At 38.1% G+C, this 26,974-nt stretch overlaps 1 protein-coding gene across 1 annotated transcript in view; it reads right to left on the bottom strand.

The window, feature by feature from the left end:
- PHLPP2 (PH domain and leucine rich repeat protein phosphatase 2) overlaps window positions 1–26,974 on the bottom strand; it is a 73,489-nt gene that overhangs the window by 43,246 nt on the left and 3,269 nt on the right. The window contains exons 2-3 of the mRNA XM_072731577.1: window positions 23,151–23,419; window positions 11,811–11,944 (exon numbers count right to left, since the gene is read on the bottom strand). Coding sequence (XP_072587678.1) covers window positions 11,811–11,944; window positions 23,151–23,419 — 403 coding nt within the window. The remainder of the gene's footprint in view (window positions 1–11,810; window positions 11,945–23,150; window positions 23,420–26,974) is intronic.

Genomic DNA, 26,974 nt, shown 5'->3' on the forward strand with positions numbered 1-26,974 from the left:
TTATTCATGAGACACAGAGAGAGAGAGAGAGGCAGAGACACAGGCAGAGGGAGAAGCAGGCTCCATGCAGGGAGCCTGACGTGGGACTTGATCCTGGGTCTCCAGGATCACACCCTGGGCTGAAGGCAGGTGCTAAACCGCTGAGTCACCCGGGCTGCCCAAGAAATAAAATCCTTTTAAAAAATAAATAAAATTGACAAAAAATAAAATACAGAAAAATGTATTTCATCAAAAATAAACTTATGTGCTTCAATAGACACCATCAGAAAGTAAGTAAAACAATGACTCACAAAGTAAGGGAGAATATTTGCAAATCATAAACATAATAAGAGACTTGTATCCAGAATTAAGAACTGTTACAATTCAGCAATAAAGACAAAGAACACAATTAAAAAATGGGCAAAGAATTTGAATAGATATTACTTCAGAGAAGATATATAAAAGGCCAACAAGCACATAAAAAGATGCTCAATTTCATTATTCACCTGATAGATACATATCAAAACCACAATAACAGTTCACAAGCAATAGGATGACTATAATTGAAAAAGACAAACACTAAGAAGTGTTGGCGATGATGTAAACAAACACTGCTGTTGTGATAATAAAATGGTGCAGCCACTTTGGAAAACAGTCTGGTAATTCCTCAAAAGTTTTAACATAGATCCACCATATGATCCAGCAATTCCACTCCTACACCTATATCCAAAAGAACTGAAAACACATGTCCACACAAAAACTTGTACACAGGTGCTTGTTCATAGTAGCATTATTCATAATAGTCAAAAAGTAAAAATAGCCAAAATGTCCATCAACTGATGAATGCATAAACAAAATGTGGCATTATCTACACAATGGAATACTGTTTGGCCATAAAAAGAAATGAAGAACTGATAATATACTACGACATGGATGAGCCTTGAAAACATTAAGTAAAAGAAGCTAAAGCCAAATATATATGATTCCACTTAAACGATTTGTTCAGAAAAGGCAAATCCATAAAGGCAGGAGGTTCATCACCATTAAACAAGATGTGGGGTCTCGTTTTATGGTGATGAAGCAGACTAAAATCAGACTATGGTGATGGCTGCATAAATCTCCAAATATACTAAAAAGCACTGAATTGTACACTTTTAAAAGGGTGTTATAGGATATGAATTATGTCTCAATAAAACTGCTTTTAAAAAATCTCATTATTACCCCCAAACATGCCAATGGCTTTTATATTCCCCATCCTGGTTAATAGCATCACCTACCACAAAGTTGGCTAAATTATGTAAAAAAAAAATGGGACTTCATATGGTTTACCATGCTTTCAAATTGCCTAACAGTCTTTTTAAAAGTTTACATGAAACATGTAACAAAGATGTTCTTTCTATCTTATAGTGGATATATAATTCTCTGAGTATCTTCTTTCTTGGCCTTATTTCTTTATATTTTATTACAGAAAAACTCCTAAATCGATCCATCACCACTCTCAGAAGGGAACATTCAACTGTGTTCTGGATAATTTATTTGTATATGAAATAACATGCTGCTTGTTAATTTTAGGGTTTGCTAGACATTCAGAGGGCCTCCAGTCTCTGATCTTCTGAAAGTGATTTTAAAAAATTAATTAATTAAAAAGAAAACAAAAACAAAACAAAACAAAAAAAACAGAATGAGGGGCACCTGGGTGGCTCAGTTGGTTGAGTGTCCGACTCTTGATCTCAGGGTCATGAGTTCAAGCCCCACACTGGGCTCCAAGCTGGGCATGGAGACTACTTAAAAAACAAAAAACAACAAAACGAGAATGAGAAAGTTCTAATATTCAGAACGTGTAACAGTTCTAATTAAAAAATAGTTTCAAAAGCCAAGGTTCTAAGTGGAAAATTAAGGGTAATTTTAATTTCCTTATATATTTATATGTCCAAATGTTCTATAAAGAAAATGGAATGTTTCTGTAATTTTAAAAGTTGCTAAAGAAACAATCAAGGGCAACCCTGTAGCAATGAGTTCCTTTACTGCCCAGAGTACAATCTCTAAACATCATTTTTCATTAAAATGAATCAGGAGTCCTTAGAAAAAGAGTTTATTTCTGGTCTGAGCCAGACAATGAAAAGATGAGCTTAGGACATCTTGTTGTGCCAGAACTTAATGGAAAATCCAGAATGCTATCAAAAAATCCTGGAATCATGCTGGAAGGAGAGTAGCCAATGTAAAGAGCTCCCACTAGCTGAGATGGGACAAACTGAGCAACAAAAGAATACTGGCTGTAATGAGTCAAAACAAACAGATACAAGTCCATGAGCTCACAATGATAGACAAAAAAATTTTTAAATAGAAATCATACAGACTGTAATGGAGCAGCTATACAAGGAGCCCAAAAAGTAAACAGCTGCAGGCAGATTAAAGAAGAAGAACACAATTCAAAATACCACCTAAGCAGTGGCAAGCTTCCCACTGTTTCCTCCTCTGACCTCCCCCAGCCCAGTAGAGGCAGGTGCTGGTGTGGACAGAGAGCTCTAGGAGAAGCCCTCAGGTTGTGTCTTGAGGAATAGAAAAGGGGTCTCCTAACACTCAGAGAGAGTGGAAGAAATTCCTCATTTTTTGCTTTCCCTCCCCTTTTCTTCATTTTCTTATGTCCCAGCCCCAAGGAGTGGGGACATAGGCACCTAAAACTCTGAGGGGTGTGAACCTCCCTCTCTTATTGGAAGACGTGCAGTCCCAGTCCTATGAGAGCAGAGTGAAAATCTGTTAATTTCTGGTTTCCTCCTCCCATTGGCAGCCCTGCAGGGTGGATGCCCTTGAGGGAAAAGCCCAACAGGGCAGGCTTTCTAAAGCCCCAGGAAATCGAAAAGAGGAAGGAGCTCTGGAAAATGACCCCTGTCAAGCTGTCTAGGAATTCCTATGCTCATGCTTGAGGTATACAAATGTGGCTGGGACCCCAAGCAGCATGCCAAAAACGCTGAAAACTGAACTAATAGGTAGTGCCAAAGGTAGAGAAGAAATGCTGAAAAATTATTTGAAGAAATAGAGGAAAACTCCTCAACTGAAAGATACAAACTTATGGATTCAAGAAATTCAGTGAACTCCAAACAGGCTAAACCCAGAGAAATTCTAGCCTAGAGACTATATAATCAAAGTACTGAAAATTAAAGACAAAGTCTTGAGAGAGGCCACAGAAAATGGAAGCACTACTTCTACCAGAACAATTCAAATGACTGCATGAAGGACCTGCAGGAGCTCTCTCTACTAATCTCCCAACTGCTCTGAAGATCTAACGTTAGTTCCAAATAAAAAGTTAAACCAATAAATATTGGCTGATACATTACGAGATAAAAATGAAGTATCTACTTACATTTAAAGAACAAAACAGGAAATTTCACAATAAATTTCAAACTTTCAACAGGCTCTCATACAAAAAAAAACAAAAAAAAACAAAAAAAAAAAAACAACTATTTGAAGTATTTCACTAGAACACCTGGCAAATCAGTGGTGGCTAAAGTAATTCCATCATCCAGTTTCATGAATCGAAACAAATCCTTACGTCTTCCGGTCTTAGTTTCCTGAGTTTAAGACCAAAGAATTGGATTGGATGATCCCCAGCCATTCTCAGTTCTCATTTTATGGATTCTTCATCCTCCTCGACACTCTCTCTCCAACAACTAAAAGGCGGTGTATCTTAGATGTTAAAAGGATAAGGTTTAGAAGCAGACAGGTGTATCTGTTTCCTGGTTCTGTTATTTGACTGGGACATAGCATAGCCTCTCAGGAATAATAACATTCATCTAGAGGGTTGTAAATATCACCCAAGACAAGGTATACAGAGTGCTCAGCACGTGAGAAAGTGCTCAGCATACAGTAAGGGTATAAAACAAATGCCAATTATTATAATGAAAACTGCTCTAAGCCTCCTTTTCCTACATATAAGAATTTCTTTCAAAGATATCATAACAACTCTTACAGCTTTAACATCCCCGTTTACCCTACTCCCATATCTGTATGTCCTGAGCTCTAGTTCCCCATTTCCAATGACCTGCCAGACATCTCCAACAGGATACTCACCAGCACTTAAATCAAATATTCCCAAAACCAAGTCAGCACCATCCCCACGAACCAGGTCCATCTCACAATTCAAGTCCTGACATTCTCCTGATGTAATCCTGGCTCCTAAGTTCAGGGTCAGTGTCAACTCTTAGGTTTTCTTCCTCAACTCCCCTTTTCATTTATATGAAAGATCTTTATTTTCTTTTGAACAATATTAAAACAAATAAATTATTGTGAAGTTCAGTAACACAATGGGCACATGTCAGAGTGAACCTCGTAAAAGTCATTTCCGGTGCAATTACAATAAAGCAATAGATAATTTGATAGTTATTTATCTTACCACCTTATAAAATTGCCTGCTCATTTCACATTGTTCTTTTAATGTTCTTCAGTGAATTGTTGCATTTAAAAAAAAAAAGTCAAAGTTCCATCATGAAATGTACTTCTGCTGATTGACGTATCACCAGTGAATCACATTTTTTTGATTTAAATTCAATTCACCAATGTATAGTATAACACCCAGTGTTCATCACACCACGTGCCCTCCTTAATGCCCATCAACCAGTTACCCACCCCCCCACCTCCCTTTCTGCAACTGTTTCCCAGAGTTAGGAATCTCTCGTGGTTTGTCTCCCTCTTTATTTTCCCCACCCAGTTTCCCCTCCTCTCCTTATGGTCCCTTTCACTATTTCTTATGTTCCACATATGAGTGAAACCATATGATAATTATCTTTCTCTGACTGACTTCTTTCACTCAGCATAATACCCTCCAGTTCCAACCATGTCAAAGTAAACAGTAGGTATTCATCCTTTCTGATGGCTCAATATTATTCCATTGTATATAGAATACCACATCTTTATCCATTCATCTGTCAAAGGACACTGTGGCTCCTTCCACAGTTTGGCTACTGTGGACACTGCTGCTGTGAACATTGGGGTGCAGGTGTCTTGTCATTTCACTACATCTGTACCTTTGGGGTAAATACCCAGTAGCACAATTGCTGGGTTGTAGGACAGTTCTATTTTTAACTTCTTGAGAAACCTCCATACTGTTTTCCAGAGTGGCTATACCAGCTTGCATTGTCACCAACAATGCAAGAGGGTTCCCCTTTCTCCACATCCTTACCAACATTTGTTGTTTCCGGTCTTGTTAATTTTAGCCATTCTCACCGGTGTAAAGTGGTATCACATTAAGGTTTTGTAGTTCCCTGATGGCAAGTGATGTGGAGCATTTTTTCAAGTGCTTGTTGGCCTTGTGTAGGTCGTCTTTGGAGAAATGTCTGTTCATGTACTCTACCCATTTCTTTTTTTTTCCTTCAATAATTTTATTTATTCATGAGAGACACAGAAAGAAAAGCAGAGGGAGAAACAGGCTCCTGGAGGGAAGCCTGATGCAGGACTCAACCCCAGAACCCCAGGATCACAACCTGAGCCAAAGCCAGATGCTCAACCACTGAGCCACCAGGTATCCCTCTTCTGCCCATTTCTTGACTGGATTGTTTGTTTTTTGGGTGTTAAGTATGACAAGTTCTTCTTACTTTGAAGAAAGATTAGTTGACTATAGAGTTGAGGATCCATTTCTAGGTTTTCTATTCTGTTCCACTGATCTATGTGTCTGTTTTTGTGCTGGTACCATGTTGTCTTAATGATCAGGGCACTATAACACAGCCTGAAGTCAGGCATTGTGGTGCCCTCAGCTTTGGTTTTCTTTTTCAACATTCCTCTAGCTATTCAGGGCCTTTTCTGGTTCCATACAAATCTTAGGATTATTTGTTCCAATTCTGTGAAGAAAGTCCATGGTATTTTGATAGGGATTTCATTAAATGTAAAAATTGCTCTGTGTAACATAGACATTTTCACAATATTTATTCTTCTACTCCATGAGCATGGAATGTTTCCCATCTCTTTGTGTCTTCCTCAACTTCTTTCCTAAGTGTTCTGTAGTTTTTAAGAGTACAGATCCTTTACCTCTTTGGTTAGCTTTATTCCTAGGTATCTTATGGTTTTTGTTGCAATCGTAAATGGGATCAATTCCTTTTCTTTCTTCAGTCTCATTGCCAGTACATAGAATATCTGATATCTGTATCCTGGCACACTGCTGAACTGCTGTCTTGAGTTCTAGCAATTTTGGAGTCTTTTGAGTTCTCCATATACAGTATCAAGTCATCTGTGAAGAGTCTGACTTCTTAGCCAATTTGAATGCCTTTTATTTTTTTGTTGTCTGATTGCTGAGGCTAGGACTTCTAGTACAATGTTGAACAACAGTGGTGAGAGTGGGCATCCCTGCTGTGCTCCTGACTTTAGGGAAAAAGCACTGTTTTTCCCCATTGAGAATGACATTTGCTGTGGGCTTTTCATAGGTGGCTTTTATGATATTGAGGTATGTTCCCTCCACCCCTAAACTCTGAAGAGTTTTAAGTAAGAAGGGATGCTATATTTTGTCAAATGCTTTTTCTGCATCAATTGAGAGGATCATAATGGTTCTTTTCTTTTATTGATGTGATCTATCATGTTGACTGATTTACTCATTCAACTCCCCTTTTCAATCAGCCATCAACTCATACAGATCATTCCTTCAAAAAGTCTCTCATATGAATAATTCCTTCCCACTCCTCACTTCAGACCCCTATCAATTTACATCCATATTATTATCCACACTGGTGCCAGATTCACCTTCTCTGGCTCACTTGGAACCTGTCACTTCCTGCTGTCATCTACCAAATGAAGACTAAACTCCCGATATGGCACTCAACGCCCAGAACAATCTGGACTCAAATTATCTGTGATTCATAGGACATACGTTGAAATGTCTAATCTCCCATCCCATGTCCTCCTTTTCCTTTCTGCTAAATGAAATCCTGTCAATTTTTTAAAAACCAACTCAAATACTACTTCTTCACAAAGACTTCTCTGATTCTAGAGATCTCCCTGATTTTTCAGAGAACAGTGATAAGGTACTTCCTTACCAGCTATCAAAATATATCATATAGGCATATTAACTAAAATAATTTTGGTATTAGCACAAATTGGCCAATGTAACAGGATAGAATCTAAAAATAGACCACTGCCTGTGTAAGAACTTAAAAATAATAAAGATATTTCAGATCGTAGGAAAAGGATAAGCTATTCCATAAATGTTGCTGGGACAAATGGCTGTCTACCTACAGAGAAAAAGTAAAGTTAGATCCCGATCTTATGCATATTTTAAGAATATCAAAGTATTGGGCAGCCCCAGTGGCGCAGTGGTTTAGCGCCACCTGCAGCCTGGGGTGTGATCCTGGAGACTGGGGATCAAGTCCCACATCGGGCTTCCTGCATGGAGTCTGCTTCTCCCTCTGCCTGTGTCTCTGCCTCTCTCTTCACTCTCTATGAATGAATGAATAAATAAATCTTTAAAAAAAAAAAGAATATAAAAGTATTGAAAATACTGAATATATTTATGACCTAGGAAAAGGAAGGATATAAATGCATTAAAAGAAAGGACTCATCAAATCTAAATAGGACTTCTACACAATAAAAAACAATAAATTTAAGGATAAGTTATAGGCTGAAAAAAATTTTGTCACAAATATAGTAGGCAAAGGATGTGTACTAAGAATAAATACAGAAGTCCTTTAGATCAATATGAAGGGACACCTGGGTGGCTCAATGGTTGAGCATCTGCCTTTGGCTAGGGCGTCCAATGTCTCTGCTTCTCTATATCTCTCATTGAATGAATAAATAAAATCTTAAAAAAAAAAAAAAGAAAGGAATATGGTATAGAAAGAAATGCTCAGGCTGGGACTTATTCTGAGGCACAGAGCCCTAGAACTACAACTTCCCTAGTAAATCACGCTTTCTGGACTCCTTTTTTTCATACACAAATCAAGAGTTCACTGATGTGCTCTCTTAATCTCTGACTGATCATGCTACCTACTCATCTTTAGTCAATTATGTTATTTCCACAGCTTTTACCATGAATTTCCACTGAGCAGTCATCCCACTAACTTCACTTTTCCCCAGAACTCCCTTTCCAGAAAGACTGATAATGAACATTTGCATAAGAGCTGCTCAGCATACTGGGTACCTTTTAGATCCAGCAAGCACAGCAACATTAACTGGTTTGAACTTAGGCCCTAATGACTCTGGCCTCATTAACACTATATTCTAGCTAACTTACCAGACTCTATACATAAAATATTTAAAGCTGACTACTAAGCTGTTTGCTGCTAAGAGAATATTTCACAGATATTTTTCCTTCTGTTAACAATGGTTATCTCTGGATTTGGGAAACTGAGAGGTGGGAGGATCAGGTGAGAGGGAAGCATTCTTTTTGTGACAGTTTTAAGATATGTCCACAAATTCTTTGATAGTGCTCTCTCTAGAAGGTAGGGCCAAATTAATTTCCCTCTCTATTGGGTGGGCTGTAAATGGTGGCTCACTTCTACTAAACAGAAGGTGGCAAAAATGCCAATAACTTATGAGGCTAGGTCATAAAAACACTGAGGCCTGTGTGTGTGTGTGTGTGTTTGCATGGCCATCTGTCTGTCTCTTACCGACAGAAGCTAGTTGTCATGTTATAAAGACACTCAGGCAGTCTTAAAAAAGAGGTCCACAAAATGAAGAACTGAGATCTCTGGCCAAAAGCTGGTAAGCCATTCAAGTGAGCCATGTTAGAAATGATTCTTCCAGCCCATCAAGCTTTTGGATGGCTATACCTTCAACCAACAGAGTGAATATAATCTCATTCAACCCAAACTAGAACCATCCAACTAAATTACTCCTAGATTTCTGACCCACAAAAACTATATGTGATAATAAATATTTATTATCATTTTAAGTCACAAAGTACTTTTTTTTTTTTTAGGTTCTTATTTATTTATTCATTCATGAGAGACACACAGAGAGGCAGAGACAGAGGGAGAAGCAGGCTCCTTGCAGGGAGCCTGATGCAGAACTTGATCCCAGCACCAGGGACCACACCCCGAGCCAAAGGCAGATGCTCAACCACTGAGCCACCCAGGTGTCCCCACAAAGTACTTCTTTAAAGTTTATTTATTTATTTATTTAGTAATCTCTGTGTCCGACATGAGCTGCATGTTCTACCAACTGAGCCAGCCAGGTGCCCCGTAAGTTACTTAGTCTTTTTTTTTTTTTAAGATTTTATTTATTTGAGACAGAGAGAGAGAGAGAGAGAGAGAGAGGGAGGGAGGGAGGGAGGGCATATGCACACAAGCAGGGGGAGGGGCAGAGGGAGAGAGAGAGAATCATAAGACTGAATAGTGAGCACAGAGCCTGATGCAGGGCTTAATCTCAACCTTGAGAACATGACCTGAGCTGAAACCAAGAATCAGATGTTTAACCAACTGAGCCACCCAGGCACTCCCATAAGTTTTGAGGTAATTCATTACATAGGTAAGAGATAATTAATACACTTATTGATATATATGTTTTTTTATTTTTGTTTTTGGTACCATAAATATATACTGTCCAGTTTCAAAAATAATCAGCTTTATTTATTTTTTTTAAAAGATTTTATTTATTCATGAAAGACACACACACACACACACACACAGAGGCAGAGACACAGGCAGAGGGAGAAGCAGGCTCCATGCAGGGAACCCGACGTGGGACTCGATCCCAGGTCTCCAGGATCACGCCCTGGGCTGAAGGCGGTGCTAAACCACTGAGCCACCCGGGCTGCCCAAAAATAATCAGCTTTAAAACCTCTTTCTTAAAACATAATTTTTTCACTCAAATTATACTAAGCTTCTCTAAATTAATAGAGCCCACTTTTGGAAATGTTCTCTTAAAGACCCTCTTCCTCCCAAAATATAGTATGTACTACAAACTGGTACTCTTTTATACTCTACTAGAAATATCTTAAGGGTATATGAAGACCCTGGGCATACAATTTAACAAGTGGTGGCAGAAAATTAATGAATCAGTGCCAACAGTTGTACAATATACAACTGAGTGCAAATGTGTCTCAATGGTTCAAAAGGAGTTCACTGGCACTTTAAGGCTCATCTTTCACCATAGAATAAAACATACAATGAAGAACTCACTTTCAACTACAATCACAAAAGGAGCAAGTTACTGCTTCAAGTTGTTCTTTTTTTTAAACCAAGTTTTATAGGCTTAAACAAGCTGTGCTCCTCAAATTAATTTTAAAGGATTCTCCTATTTAATTTTTTTTTTTTTTAAGAGGGGGCTGAGCAGGGCAGCCTGGGTGGCTCAGTGGTTTAGCGTTGCCTTCAGCCCAGGGCCTGATCCTGGAGACCCGGGATCGAGTCCCACATTGGGCTCCCTGTATGGAGCCTGCTTCTCCTTCTGCCTGTGTCTTTGCCTCTCTCTCTGTGTCTCTCATGAGTAAATAAATAAAATCTTAAAAAAAAAAAAAGTGGGAGCTGAGCAGAGGGAGAGAGAGAATCCTAAGCAGGCCCCATGCTTACCATAGGGCCCAATATGGGGCACAATCTCACAACCCTGAGATCATGGCCTGAGCTAAAATCTAAAGTCAGGTGCTTAACTGACTGAGCCACCCAGGCACCCCATAGATTTTCCTATTTAATTTCAATCTAGCAACTATTTCTCTTCCATGAACTAGCAATGAAGAAAAATTAATGGAAATAAATGAAAATCAACTTTTAAGGAACATGTCACAAAATAGTGTTATGATGAAAAATTAAACATAAAATCTTCTGTGAGGTACATTAAATAAAGCCAGCTTGTGATATTATGTCACAAAAGTTGTATCAAGAAGTATACAAAGAGGCCTCTGGGGGCTCAGTCAGTAGAATGTGCTACTTTAGATCTCAGGGTCATGAGTTCAGGCCCCACACTGGGTACAGAGATTACTTAGAAATAAACAACAACCAAAAAAACCCCAACAACAACAAAAGAAGTACACAGAAATTTAATCAATTTGGGAAATGAGAGCAGGGAATTTTAGTAAATGATTTTGCCTACATACACTAATCATTTAGTTATTAGTTTAATTGTTTGATAAATGAGTTATATTAATTCAAAATTGTTAAGTGTTAAAGGGCTTTGTCATTTACTAGCTGTATGACTTTTAACAAGTTGCTTAAGTTGTCTCAGTTTCCTCATCTGTTAAATGAGGTAATAGTTCCTACAGCATAAGGTGGTTGTAATAAACTGGGTAATTCACAAGTATAAAAGCACAACAGTAAACAATCAATGGTACTCAATAGGAGTAGTATTAGTAGACTGTGTATATTTGGAAAGCAATATTCAGAAAGTATTTAGCTTAAATAAGTCTAACTACATTATTGAAGTGTCCAGTGAAAAACAGTGGATGGGGGGAAAATGCACGAAGAGGAGACAAAATTTAAAAATTCTAGATTTAACAACATGTATAGATTTGACAAATGTATTCATCAAATGTCAAGTCATGTGATGACAACCACCTAGCTCTCAACATTCTTGAGCTATCCAGAAGTTCATGGTTCTTACAAGGAGCTTGAAAAGAAACTGATACTGAAAAGCATAATTTGATCAAGATTCTGACAAAGGGATATGATTCTAGTAAATTAGCAAAAACACTACAACCAAAAGAGCAAAAATATAAAGGGGAAGGTATTTTAGCTAATACTTCTAAGTCTTCCCTGAACCACACCACCTTCTTGTTTCTGTTGGGTTTTTTCAACCACATTAGTTAACTGGCTTAAAAATACCTTTTGCTAAAATACTTTTTAAAAGCTGAAGACAGAGAGAGGCACAAATGATCAACTTAAAAGCAGTTAAACATATTCACAAAGCCACTGATAAATTCTTACCACCATAAAATCGAAGCATACAGCCGAGGTCAGGATCTGTTGCCTCCTCCTGTATACGCACAGGGTCATCAAATCCCAGCCTGGACAAGTAATCATAAACGATCTGAAGAGGTCGTTCCGTAGGTTCTAGTCTCCTGCTTACACAATTAAAAGAAAAGTATTTAGTAAAAATAAAAATGTTTCATTTTTAAAATCTTTTAATATGTTCTAGATTATTACTTCTGTATCGAGATTTTCTTTAATATCATATGATACAACTAATCTAAACAAGAGGACCCCCAAAGAGCTTTTATTTACATGGGGGTATATCTGCTGATATTTACTGAATAAGAAAAACAAATTAATAATTTCCAAATGGTGGGGCACCTGGGTGGCTCAGTCAGTTAAGTGTCTGCCTTTGGCTTAGGTTGGGATCCAGTCCCACATCAAGCTCTCTGCTCAGAGAGGAGTCTGCTTCTCTCTCTCCCTCTGCCCCTTCCCCTGCTCATGCTCAAACACACACTGTCTTATAAATAAATAAAATCTTTAAAAAAAAAAAAGGTCTCAAGGAGCATTAGTCTTTAGGTTTTAAAAGGATTGTTTAGAAAACTTGAGGAATGCCTGGCTGGCTCAGTCAGTAGAGAGAGCAACTCTTGATCTAAGGGTCATGGGTTCGAGTCTCATGTTTGGTACAGAGATTACTTAAAAATAAAATATTTAAAAAGAAAAAAGAAAACTTAAGAATTGTATTAATTAGAAGAAACATGGTACACCTCTCATCAGTGTAAAAAATATGAAGGCCATCTGTATTTCATGGTGAAAAGAGAAGAAAATACAGCTGGCAGTAAAATTTAAGTAAAAATAACATGAAATAGTAATATTCCAAAGCTGAAGATAAACAGCTCCAAACTTGTAGAGGCTATCTTTAGGCAATAGCCCTGAGCAATGGAAACCTGAGCAAGGTGAAAGGGCCCACAGCAACCAAGCTGACACTAACAGACTCATTAAGCCACAGGCCCTCACCAACCAGCCAATGGGTCACTTACAGCCAGACGCAGTTTTTTTTTTCCTTTTTGATTTAATTTATTCATTTATAAGAGACAGAGAGACAGAGGGAGAAGCAGGCTCCCAGTGGAGAGCTCGATGTGGGACTCCATCCCAGGACCCCGGGATCATGCCCTGAGCCAAAGGCAGATGCTCAGGTGCCCCAGCCAGGCATAGTTCTTAAGATTACCAAAAAAAGGTAAGTTCCATGAGTCCCATGTTCCCTCATTCCAACCTATAACTATAACCCCGCACCACCACCTTGTGGTAGAGTCTCTCCTTTGCTCTCCTGCCCACTACTCCCTTGCAGTGTATTCAGTAAATTTCTACCTTTTTTGCTCTGCCTTGGTTGAATTCTTTCACGGGCCCACCACCAGCCCCCATCAAATCAGAACGCCCCACAAAAAAATGATAATTTAGGAATGTATATCATAGTGATGAGAAAATACAAAAATAAAACAACCACTTGGCCCCTCCTGACTGCTCAGTGCAGACTTTTATCCATAAACTCAGAATTGCTACATGAAGAATGACCAAAGAACTAAAACCCTAAAAAGACAAATAAATACGGAATTTAACAGAAACAGAATATAAACTTTACGAAATAATTACAACTAATCTCCAGGCAAATAAAATAAAAATTCACAAAGGGCTCCAGCAGTATTAGACATTTTCCCAGTATACCAGTAGAATTCTTCTAAGGAGAATATATTTTAAGAGAGACTTCTAATAACCTGTATTCTAGATGGGTCAATTAGCCATGTAACCTGAACACTGAAGGATTAACTAGATGACAAGGGCATAAGGAGCTATCTCATCTTCCAGTGTCAAGAAGGATTAGACTTACTCTGGATCACTCTAAAGAATAGGACTAGGAACAATGAAAAGTTGCACAGGTAAACCTGGATCAAAAATGAGGAAGAGAGAAAAAAAAAAAAATGAGGAAGAGGGATGCCTGTGTGGCTCAGTGGTTGAGCGTCTGCCTTTGGCTCAGGGCATGATTCTGGAGTCCAGGATTGAGGCCCACGTCAGGCTTCTTATGAGGAGCCTGCTTCTCCCTCTGCCTGTATCTCTGCCTCTCTCTCTCTCTCTCTCTCTCTCTCTGTCTCTCATGAATAAATAAATAAAAATCTTAAAAAAAAAATGAGGAAGAACTTTAATAATTAGAGATGCCCAATAATGAAACAGACTGCCTCTCAAAAGAGCTCATGGAAAGCTAGAGAGCCATCTGTCACACACATTTAATTTAGATAAAGAGTCTCCTTAAAAAAAATCAGGCTGAGAGGTGTTTGGGTGGCTCAGTCAGTTACATCTGACTCTTGACCTCAGCTCGAGTCTTGATCTCAGGGTTGTGAGTTCAGGCTCCACACTGGGCTCCATGCTATGTGTGGAGCCTAGTTTAAAAAAACAAAACAAAACAAAACAAAACAAAACAAAACAAAAGAAAGAAAAGAAAAGAAAAGAAAAAAGAAAAAAGAAAAGAAAAGAAAAATAGAAGAATCAGGTTGGGACAGATGATGTTTAGGGTCTTTTTAGAACTCAAGGGTCAATGAGATATCCAAGATACCTTCCTAATGCAATACAAATTCTGCCTGAATCCTGCTATTATTTTTAGATACAGAGTTCAATGTACTTAAATATCATAATTCCACATAATGATCGCATAGCCAAGACCAAAGAAATAAAACTTTCAGGATAACTCTCACTAGTTCAATTTTTCAATTTCTGTCTAGAAAACCAAAAGAAATGGAAACATCCTAATTCTGACACATTTTACTTGATCAGCTTTCCCTCCTAAAGAGGCTCTGTAGATTCTGAAACCCTCTTTATACATTTCCACCTAATGAAAATATTTTTCCTGGTAGGACAGAAAAAAAAAAATCAGGAGAATCTCAACATCTGCTCTTATTACTTTAGCATAAACGAGTAAACAAGAACTATTTCAAGAACTGCAAAAACAAGTAAAATGGGGGACTAATTCTATTTACTCATTAAACTCACCTGCTTAAGAGAGTAGAGAATATGGGGGGGGGGGGGGAATGGTATTATCTGCTTATAGATCAATTTTATGTTTCAAAGTTCCCAAACTTTAACAAGCTGGTACTTAGCTATTTGTTAAATCTCTCACAAATCAAAGGAAAATTATATACTGCTAAAAGAGGTGTAGGAGAAATATTGGTCAATGCAAGGTTCTATTCAGCATTTGAAATACTTCTGCTACTGCTTTAAGGAAAGACAAAGCAGGTTATAGTTTTAGTTTGCTTCTAAGGCTTCTAGGAGCTACTAGGGTCCCTGTAAATCTGAATATATACAGTTATTTCTCTCCAAACCAACCAACCAATACCTTAATGCTATCAACAGCCATTTAGAGCTTTTAGCCAGGAATAGCAGTCAATAGTTATTCTAAATGATGCCCACAGGTAAAACACAGATAAAACTACATTTCATTCCATGTATCTTTTCACAAGAATTCTAGTTAACAGGGGGAGGCAAAAGTACACATTATTAAAATATAATACGGGTAATAGTACAATGTATCAAAGACCCTAACAAAGCACAACAGCATTCTCTACATTCAGATTAAAACTCAATCTCTGGCCACCTAGAAAGGTAAAATCTACAGATGTTAAGATCAACAATACAGATAATACAAACATCAATAATAAGGATACTTCAATAAATATCTATTTCATGCCTGACACTATGCTGAAAAGTGCTCAACATTTTATAAAGCTATGCCTGTTTTGCAAATAAGGAAAATGAGATCCAGTCATACCATTAGTACATTGTGGCATCAAGGTTTGTTGGTTTCATTACAAAGCCTAGTTTCTTTTAGGTAAACCGCATTATTTTATATAATTAAAATAATTTATGCAGAAGAGAGCTCAAAACACTTTATATTTTAACTTTGCATGGAAGAACCTAAAAAGTAATGTTTTTAAATTACTGTATTCCAGTTTAATACACCATCATTTGAAAGATACATTATTTTGTGCCTATCATTGTTGTATAATACAGAATCTTACACTAGTCTTCGTTCCTGATTCCTGGAGGGAAATTTTAAAGCCTTGGAATTTCCTGAATATTAGGAGTGTCTTAGTCATTCATGAGCCCCTGGCATCACCCCTAACAGATGAGATGACTCAAGATAGGGACTGGTAACCATAAAGATCAACCAAGTGAAGAGAAGGTTGGGGTTTGGAGCCAGCCTGAATACATAGGGAAGGAAGAGAGAGTTGGAGATCAAAGGCCAAGCATGTGGTCGTTGAATCAATCAAGCCTACTCAACGAAATGCTACTAAAAACTGTACTGAAGGGGTGCCTGGATGGCTCAGTGACTGAGCATCTGCCTTCGGCTCAGATCATGATCTTAGGGTACTGGACGGAGTCTCGCATTAAGCTCCGCACAGGGAGCCAATTTCTCCCTCTGCGTAGGTCTCTGCCTCCCATGAATAAACTAATAAAATCTTAAAAAAAAAACAAAAAAACAAAAACCAACTGTACTGAAGTTCCATGGAACTCTGTGGTCAGTGAACAAGGGGAGATGTGCTGGGAAGATGACAAGGGAGAGGGCATGGAAGTTCTGTTTATCACCCTCCCAGACCTTGCCCTATGTGCGCCCTGCTCATTAAGCACATATATTCCAATAACACGAATGAAGCATTGCTCATCATTCAACCTCTCCTCAATAACCATTTATACCGCTTCCTATTTAATTTCTCCAATTTTTGTTAAAAATTTGTACATGTTTGTCATGGAACTTTGATGAGACACATAAGTACAGCAAGAGGAGAGTAATCTCATCCTTCCTGGCACCCGAGCTCAGGGACTTCGCACACAGATTTGTAACCACGTGGCCAATTTGATGGATAAGCCTTTTTTTTTTTTTTTTTTTTTTTTTTACATCGTCATGATCATTTCTAATGTAACAGTATCGGCAGGGTCCTTTCTAACCAGGCTTATTATTTTTTTTAATACTTGTCATTTCTCGTGGTAGTGGGTTTGGCTAGTTCTGATTTGTACTTTCTTTTTTTTAAGATTATATTTATTTATTCATGAGAGAGAGAGAGAGAAAGAGACACAAGCAGAGGGAGAAGCAGGCTCCATGCAGGGAGCCAGACGTGGGACTCGATCCCGGGTCCCCAGGATCATGCCCTGGGCTGAAGGCAGGCTCTAAACTGCTAAGCCACCCAGGGATCGATCCCTGATTTGTATTCTTTATTATCCTTTACTAAAACTGTAATCATAATTACAACACTTTTTTGAGTCTGAATCATTCTAGTAAATTATTAAACCTAAAAGGGTCATGGGTACCCCCATGACCAACCTCCAGTTGGTCAGAAGTGTGGCTATAATCTGAAGGGCAATCTTGTTGGGGACCATGACCTTTAACTTGTGAAGTCTGTGAAAAGTTTGGGTGGTTAGTATCAGAACTATACTGTAGTAAACCAAATGGTATTGCAATAACCATTAAGAAAAAAACACTGCCAATTAAACTATGACCCATCAACAACTATAAAATACAAGCTGATTTCATTAGTATTAAAATGTAAAAACGGGCAGCCCAGGTGGCTCAGCGGTTTAGCACTGCCTTCAGCCCAGGGCGTGATCCTGGGGACCCAGGATCGAGTCCCACGTCTGGCTCCATGCATGGAGCCTGCTTCTCCCTCTGCCTGTGTCTCTGACTCTCTCCCTGTGTCCCTCATGAATAAATAAAATCTTTAAAAAAAAAATAAAATGTAAAAAAAATTAACAAAAATAAATGTATAACAGATTTTTAAGTTTTAAAATATCAGAAATATGAAGCAAAAAAAAAAAAAAAAAACCTCCTTTCCTTCCTCAGTAGCAATCAAGGTCAGTACATATCCTGAAACAGTATCATTCACTCCACTTTTACAATGTCAAAATATGGTAAACAGGATTTTAGTAACCTGCACAAGGTCACTCCGTTGGGTCAAGGACAGAAAAGTAATTAGAATGCAGGATCCCAAACCCCAAGGGTATTTTCTGTTATAAAAATCTTACTGTCTCCTAGCTTATCTTAAAAGATAGTCTATCAAACACAGAAATCTTACTCAGTTTGAGGACTAAGAATAAAAGTAAATATATGACCATGAACCAAGGGACACTCCACTGTTGTCATATATGATCTAGTTACAAATTTTCAGGTAGAAGGCAATGATTATACTAAACTTCACTAGTGAATCAGTTATCACTCAAACAGTTCAATAAAAAAACAAACCAAATATTATCATCTAAGAGTAATGGACTAGGACAGCAGCAGACCAGGCAGCGGGAGGAACATTCTATCCCCCCACCCTTTCCAGGTCTGTTTCACATTTATGAAACAACGGGAAATGGTCTGTTATTCCCATTGGGAAGTTACTGGCCTTTTGGGCAAGACAATTCCTGGTTGTAAAAGTCTATCCCACATATTGAAGACATTAAGCCTTTGTGGCCCGTGCCCCGCTAAATGCTGGCTACTCTCCCTCGTAGTTGGGACAATCAGCAAACCCTGCCCCAGATATATTTCCAAATGGTGAGGGCAGGGGGTGAGGGGTCATGAAGTTGAGTAGACTAGACTTTGTCTAATAGAGGACCTCTTCAGGTTCCTTCAAGTGCTACAATTCTATAAATTAGCAATCCTTCAGTTTTACTGAAGTGACAAGTCCATGACTGAAAAACAGTACGGAAATAAGGGAAATAAGGAAGTCATGGGTGATTTAGAAAAAAAAAAAAACATGCGGTAAATTTCATCCCAGTAATCCCATTTCTAGCACGGAGCCCAGGGAGATCAACAATATAAAGATTCATGAACTAAGGTTTAGTCATCACAACACTACTTCTAAGATTTGAATGATTTGAAACAATCTAAAGAGGTAACATGCACTGAGCACTTACTGGGTGTCAGACATGATAGTCAGCACTTTACTTCCTTGCCACCCAAAGTGAAGCACATTACTTAGAAGCTTAAAACAGAATCTCAGGCCCCACCCAGACCTTCTCAGTCGGACTCTGTATCTTAACAAGCTCACCAGGTAAGCATCATAGAGTTTAAGAAGCACTATTTTACAAATATTAATTCATTTGATCTTCACAAGGTGTAATTAATTTCCATCATGATAGCTCTATAATGTAAATACAATTATCCTCCATTCTACACATTAGTAAACTAAGGCATAGAGCATCATGTAACTTGCAGAGTGACTGCCAGGGCCAGGATATGAACCCACACATGCTTGTTCAAGAATCCAAGCTCTAAATCATCACTGCCTATTATTTCTCAATTTTTAAACAAGTTACAGTATTTCTGTAAAATGGAATACCCTGTAGCAAATAAAACTGATGTCTAAAGAATTTTTCATGACACAGGAAATTAACTGAAGTATGCAGTAAATAAAATTGAATATATGGTATGGGCCCCAAAATCTAATTTTTAAAAATTACATACACGTTCACTTTGAAAAAGATCGGAGTGGCAGGGGTGGGGGGGAGTAAGTATGGGGAGTCAATATAGGAGATCTGGTGTCAGAACACAAGAGTTCAAATTCCAGCTCCACCGCTCATTAGCTCAGTGAGCTTTGAGGTAACAAGCTCAAGCAGTGGAAGCTGAGTAAGGAGGAAGGGCCCATAGGGACCACGGGGCTGAACACAAATAGGCGATGCAAACAGGCTCAGAAGTGACCCCCCTGAAATAACCATAGGCCCTAAATGACCAATTACAGCCAGGCACCCTTCCTAGATCACCAAGAAAGGGAAAATTCTTTTTTTTTTTTTTGAAAGGGAAAATTCTATATGCTCCCATCCTCCCTCACTCTGCCCTGCAGCTGTGGGCCTTCACCACTGCCTTGGGGCAATCTCTCTGCTGCTTTCACTGCTTCCTTGCAGTGTTTTTAACCAACTTTTCTCTCTTGTTCTGCCTTGAGTGAATTCTTTCACAGCCTGCGCTGTAGATCGGAGCACCCCACATCTGGTGGCTCCCCCATCTGACTGCCACAAGCGATCTTGGGTGAGAGGGTTTAACCTTAAAAAGTTTCTTCACCTATGAAAAGAAAATTTTCTTCATCTATGAAATGAAAATAGTATCTACCTCACAAGATCGTTGTGAGGATTAAGTGAGGTAATCTACAAAAAGCACAAACACTGAAGATTATTATTTCTCTTTATACTTTTTCATTTGGCAAAATTTCTACAATAACTATACTTCAGTAAGTAGCAAAAAAAAAAAAAGTGCCTTATATTGTCAACTATCTCACAGGCTATTATGAAGAAAGTATCTATTCTTCTGATTAGATAACACAAGACTGAACTCAAGCAATAACAGTTGAGTAAGAGATCTAAAAAAAGATCTTTAAATCATAAGATTAAGGAGTGAAACTGAGTAAAGGACACAGTACTAGTTCCTCTCCTGGAGGGCCTTTCCTCGAACAAAGTTCACCACCTCCTTAGTCCAACTCCCTGGCAGTACCTGCTTGACCTTGAACAGGTTGTAGGACCTCTTGCAAAGCCTCGCTTTTCCTCCTCTGAAAGAAAGGATGCAACTGCTCTTGGAATTAATTACTGTGAGGATTTAATGAGATTACGTACATAAAGAACTAAGCACACTGGACCTAGCAAAACGAAGCCCTCGATGTTAGCTCAAATCTATCCTCATCACCAACGTCATCTTTCTGGCTGAGTGACGATACCTCTTGAGCTTCTCCTCCAGCAATGAGAACATACTCATTCTTTTCAAAGAGCAGTTCAATAGTGTTTTAATTATTTTCTTTTTTTTTGTTTTGTTTTCATTATTTTCTAATCAATTAGATCTATGAAGAGCCATTTCATTACAAAATTATCAAGGCCACAGGGCTAAAAAGAAACAAACTCTCAAAAGAAAAAAAAAGAAAGAAACAAACTCTCGGGACCCCTGGGTGGGTGGGTGGCTGCCTTCGGCTGAGGGCCTGATCCTGGGGTTCCAGGATCGAGTTCCACATCGGGCTCCCTGTGTGGAGCCTGCTTCTCTCCGTGCCTATGTCTCTGCCTCTCTTTCTGTGTCTCTTATGGATAAATAAAAATCTTTAAGACAAACTCTCCATTTTAAGTAACTTAGATTCACAAAAATATATAATTTCACATTTGGATTAACTACACAATTAGTAGTAGCAAGCAAATTCAGATAGGAGTTTCGTTCTAGTATCTCTGTATCAAATACATTAGTATACAAATGAGTAAGTCTTAGGTTTAAATACATGAACTCCATCAGTCACTACCAGCTCTAATGTAGGTCAAGGCTTTCCACCTGATAAAATTAGATCGGAATCAGTGTTAAGATTTAGAAAAGCCTAAGGATCACCTAGTCTGATCCTTTCGTTTTGCAAATGGATTTAGGAAATGTAGTTAACTGGTGAACAAAGAAAACATTCAAATGCTAATCTACTTTTTCAGGAATTAGTCCAAATCCTAAAAGGAACACATAGTAAATAAAACTCAGTTTAGACTTTTAAAATTACATCAATTTTTAGCTCAGCTAAAGGTGTTACTATTATTACCACATTTTGAGATGTAAGTGGGAGCTTCCTTTCTCACTTTCAAGAGTACTGAATCTACAGCTTTGAATTCTGTTTCGGGACATTTATTTATTACAGGGAAGAGTGAGGAGAGAAAGTCAATGGTCAGTTGCATTAGCTCTTATTCGATGTCTAATTCAAAAAATAGTTTTGTTTTGTTTTTTAACATTGAAGCAAAGAGTTCATAAGCACAGTAAAAGATACTATGAGAACATTCTCCTTCAGTCATATAAAAATTTTTAAAGGAACACAAATGGCATTTGAACCTATGAAAATATGCTCTACTGGGCACCCGGATGGCTTAGTGGGTTAAATGTCTTTGGCTCAGGTCATGATTCCAGGGTCCTGGGATCCAGCCCTGCAGCAGGGTCCCTGCTCAGCAGGGAGTCTGCTTCTCCCATTATCTGCCCCTCCCCCCATTTGTCCTCTCTGTCAAATGAATAAATAAAAATCCTTAAAAAAAAGATTTGAAAATATGCTCTACTAAGATAAATGTAAATTAAAATGACAAAAATAAAATTCCTATCAGATTTGCAAGAATCTAAGTCATTAGGCTAGAAAAAAGATTTGTCCTTGGAATGCTGACTTTATAATTCTCTAATTTAAAAACCACTAACAATCATTTCTACCCACAAGCAAGTATCATGCATGAGTATGTATCTATATTTATATATAAAATTTAATGCTAACATGTTCTGGAGAAAGGGGAAAACAGTCATACTTTCATATTATTTGCTGAAGTTTAACTTCTACAAAAAGAAATGTTGACAATATGTATCAAAATTATAAATGCATACATCCTTTGACCCAGTAATTCCACTTCCAGGAGTTTTATTTTACAAGATTACTTCCACAGAGGCGAATTATCATAGGTAAAAGAATATTCACTGCAGCACTGCTTGTAGAAGTTAAAAACTGGTAACAACCTGAATGTTCATAAATAGGAGATCCACTAAAATGATGTAGCCTCATAAAATGGAATATTATGCAGCCATTAAATAAATGAAAATTAGATGGAAAGATCTCTAAGAGATTTCAAGTCAATAATGTGCTGCATATAGCACCATTGATTCTTTTTTTTTTTTTTTTTTTTTAAATTCATGAAAGACACAAAGAGAGAGGCAGAGACACAGAAAGAGGGAGAAGCAGGCTCCCTGCAAGGAGCCTGATGTGGGACTCGATCCCGGACCCCAGGATCACACCCTAAGCTGAAGGCAGGCACTCAACTGCTGAGCCACCCAGGTGTCCCTAGCACCATTAATTTTAAATTTATATATAGTCACATACTTATTTATGCACGAACCTCTATACTTATTCTATTTCTTTCCATACATTTCAATTTCATTCAATTTACACATATTATTTTTTAAAATAACTCTTTTAAACAGGTTCCATTCTCAGGTGTTGGGGCTTAAACACATGACCCTGAGATCAAGACCTGAGCTAAAATCAAGAGTCAGACACTTAACCAACTGAGCCACCCAGGCACCCCTATTTTTTTAAATAACCTTAAAATATTTATTTTAAATTTAGATATTTGACCCGTGTGTAACCCAAATGAAGTAACTATCAAATTTTCCTTCACTGATAGCTTTTAAATTCAAAACCATAATTTCAGCATGCCAAGGACAAGTCTTTATTTCAAGTCTAGTGACCCATAATCAATTATCAGTTCTAAGCACAATTAAAGTCCTAAAGCCCACTTCCAAGCAGAAATGGAGATTACTTACACTGCGACAGAGTTAGAGGGGTAAAACTGAGACCTTACCTGACTAGGTCTCCATGAAGCTGTAAATAAAGACTTTCCCTTCCCTCACCAGCACAGATTTCTGATGCTGGTGTCTCCACGGTGCACAGGACAAGATGTAAGTCAGAGGAGGCGGAGGCAGAGGTGGTTGTGGCGGCAGTGGTCGTGTCTGCTCCATAAAGGTAAACACAACCTCTGTTGACATCTTCTCTCAGCCAGTCTCTTTCTCGAGAACCAAACCTACTTCGCCTAGTCAAACAATTCCTGCTCCCATTGCGTTTCATATTTCTCTAAAAAAAACATCAAGAGAAAGAAATCATTAGCTAGAATGTCTGGCTGAGTTAGACATGTTTAGTCCCCAACCCACCTTTCCACTCTCTATCCACTACCACCTCCTGTCATGAGGCCTTCCACACCTGCCATGCCCATTCCTAAGCTTGAAAACAGTTTTCTCCCCTGCCAGCTGCTTATGGCTCTGTCCAACACTTTGTCTAACCCTTTCTTGTTCTTATATTTTCAGAAAAATGTAAGAATAATAAAACATCTGTTTACCTACGACCTAAGTTTCATAAATTTTGTCATATTTATTTCCATATTTAGATCTTTATTCTAAAGAACATACACACAATATATTCCTACACATTTAGCTCAAGTCACCTAATACCCCACCTAAGTCTCATTTCCTTCCCTCTCTCCCCAGAAACACTCTACTGTATTTGTTTTCACCATTCCATGCATTTTTATATGTTCACTATATAGGTACATATCTATAAACTAAACACAATTATTTTCCATGACTTAGAACTTTAAATCCTACCATACTTATGTTTCACCCTGCCATTTTTTAGATTTGGTTCAACACTGGTCATGCTAATACACCCAGCTCACTCATTTGAATAATATCCCATTATATGAATACACTGCAATTTATTCATTCTCCTGTTGATGGCATTTAGTTTGTTTCTAATTTTTCACTGTTAGAAATTATGCTGCATTAAACATTTTTGTACATGTCTCTACAATGCAAATTGCAAGTTTCTCTAGGGTCCTGACCCTCTGCCTCAGATCCCAAATAAGTACAGAATACTGCACAAATATTCTTTCCATTCTCATCATTTCCAAACAAATTAGTGTTGCATCTGATAATTTAGGTATGTGAAATTCACACACACTGTGGTTATCCCAAAATAAAAACAATTGCTACAGCAATATGACAAATCTCTAAAGATCAGTATTGACCTGCTCTATTTTTATGATGGGCTATTTCTGTTCCCTTTTCTTTTTCAAGATTTTATTTATTTGAGACAGAGAGTGAGCAAGAGAGGAGGGAAGGATGGAGAAGGACAAGCAGACTCCCCGCTGAACACGGAGCCCTGCACCTGCTCACAACTGAGATGATGACCTGAGCTGAAACCAGAAATCCCACGATTAACTGACTGAGCCACCCAGGGGCCCCTGTTCCCTTTAATATAAAGACATTTCCTCTAATACACTGCTGTACTTCTCTATGTCATTCTCCATACCTATCACTGCTTCAGTCATATCCCGCTTTTAACCCTCCCAATATACCACGATTCCACAATTCTGTGACTTGTCTGAAATGTCCTTCTCCATCTTGTCCACCTGACTAGATAGCCTTCAAAACTCTACTCACGTGTCACTCTTCCCTGTGGGGCCTTCCATGTCTCCCATCCCCATTTTCTCTGCATACCTAGAATTAGTGACTTTCTTTACTCTCTCCACAGCAGAACCTCTTCACGTTGAACCCCCATGTTTTCTACTACAGGGATCACAATGTGTTTTAACCATGCATTTGATGTTTCCTCCTCTCTTCTACACTGAGAATCTATTACAGTCCTGCCTTAATACTTGAGTGGCACACTGATGCACACAGAACTCACAGAAATCACATCACATCACATCACATCACATCACATCACATCACATCACATCACATCACATCACAGAATGTATCCCCAGTCTGTACTTTAGCCCAATTTGCTCTGGCAAGAAGTTGAACAAACTTGGGGGGAAAGTCTCCTTTTTATACAGAGAACCCTAAAATCTTTTTACCAACCACAAAGTAAAAAAAAGATTTTTGCTACTATTCCTCATTGGAAGTCAGAAATACCTATAAATAAAGCAAATATTATTTTTGTGATTACTGAGATTATGTACTTGAGGGTAATTGTGGCATCTTAAATTCAATTTCTAATATGATAAAGAAACATGAAGGAAAAGTGAGAAGGTATTTCCACGTGGGAATAAAGAAAAATATGAGTGAGAATGGCTTCGTTGTTTAAATTAAGGATAACAGGCAAATCCACTGTTTTACAGATATTAAGGATTTGAATATAGCTATTCAAAACCATGAGGATTATTACTGATTCTAACTTTAGATTAAGTAGGATAAACCCCTGTTACAGGTAGGAACTAGGTCTCTCTTCTCCACAAAAGCATTTTCTCAAAGCTGAACATCTCAGAATTAACAAAGGGATTTCAAGTACTTTATATAAGACAAAGGCCATCATATTTGTATCAAGTAATTTTAGCTACTGAATAATTTATCACTGATTTTAAATATTCCTTCTTTTTTAGTCTTTGGGAAAGATCAACTGGCCCATCTAAAACAGTATTCTACACAGTACAGTAATATTTATACAAAGAAGCTCTCCATTCTGCACTGAGCAGAGAGAAATTTTGCTCACTATTACTGAGAACAAGTAGATAACTATTCCACAGAACCACCAAAAAGCTTCTTTTAAAAAACTTTTTAAGGTCAAATAATGGCCCAATGATCTTCTCAATCTTAGAAAAGTCAAGAAAAAAATCCCAGGAAGTTATTATATTAGTTCACCCATGATTTTTCTTCTGTGAGGATCTTTAAAGTCATTTTTAGGGGCACCTGGGTGGCTCAGTTGGTTAAGCATCTGCCTTTGGCTCAAGTCATGATCCCAGAGTCCTGGGATGGAGTCTGCATGGGACTCCCTGCTCAGTAAGGAGGGAGTCTGCTTCTCCTTTTCCCCCTGCCATTTCCCCTGCTTGTGCTTGTTCTCTCGCTCAAATAATAAAATCTTTGAAAAAAGAATTTTTTAAGTCATTTTTAAATGTGTTTAAAGGGGTGCCTAGGCGGCTCCATTGGTTAAGCAGCAGACTTTGGCTTGGCTCATGGTCTCGAGGTCCTGGGATCCAGCCCCATGTCAGGCTCCCTGATCAGCAGGGAATCTGACTGTCCCTCTCTCTCTGCCCCTCCATTGCTTGTGCTCTCTCTCTCTTTCAAATAAATAAATAAAATCTTTAAAATGTGTTTCTCCATTTTCCTTAAGACCATAAATCCCTTAAAAAAAAAAAAAAAAGGCGGCAATAAATCCCTGGCAGCTCTTTGTGCCCATGGGTTCTGTCCCTGTGCTTTAATAAAAACGTTTTTTGCACCAGAAAAAAAATAAATTAAAAGACTATAAATTCCTTAAGAACTTTACTGAAACACATGTGTTGTTGGTCAAAGAATGTATCTCCTATTTATATGATATATTCCATCCTTTAAAGATAAACTGCTGAGTTAGACCTTTAGTTGGTATCATTCTCTTAAACCTGCTCAATGGGCATTTTAAAAAGGCCTAGATACCAAGCAAGCATAGCCTTCTGGCAAAGATCTAGATGAACTGTTCAGCTATTACTAGCTATTGCTGAATTACCTAGTGCTTCCTTCTCCACTGTGTAAAGCATCAGATAACTGCTGGAAAGGCCAGTACTGTCCTGATGCTTTCAGCTTTTAGAATCACTTTTCCACTGAAATTGTTAAGATTTTAAGAAGATTCTCTTGCTTCCCTTACTCTTACATAAAA

This window comes from Vulpes vulpes, chromosome 12 (genome assembly GCF_048418805.1).
Source record: "Vulpes vulpes isolate BD-2025 chromosome 12, VulVul3, whole genome shotgun sequence".
NCBI classification, from domain to species: Eukaryota; Metazoa; Chordata; class Mammalia; order Carnivora; family Canidae; genus Vulpes; species Vulpes vulpes.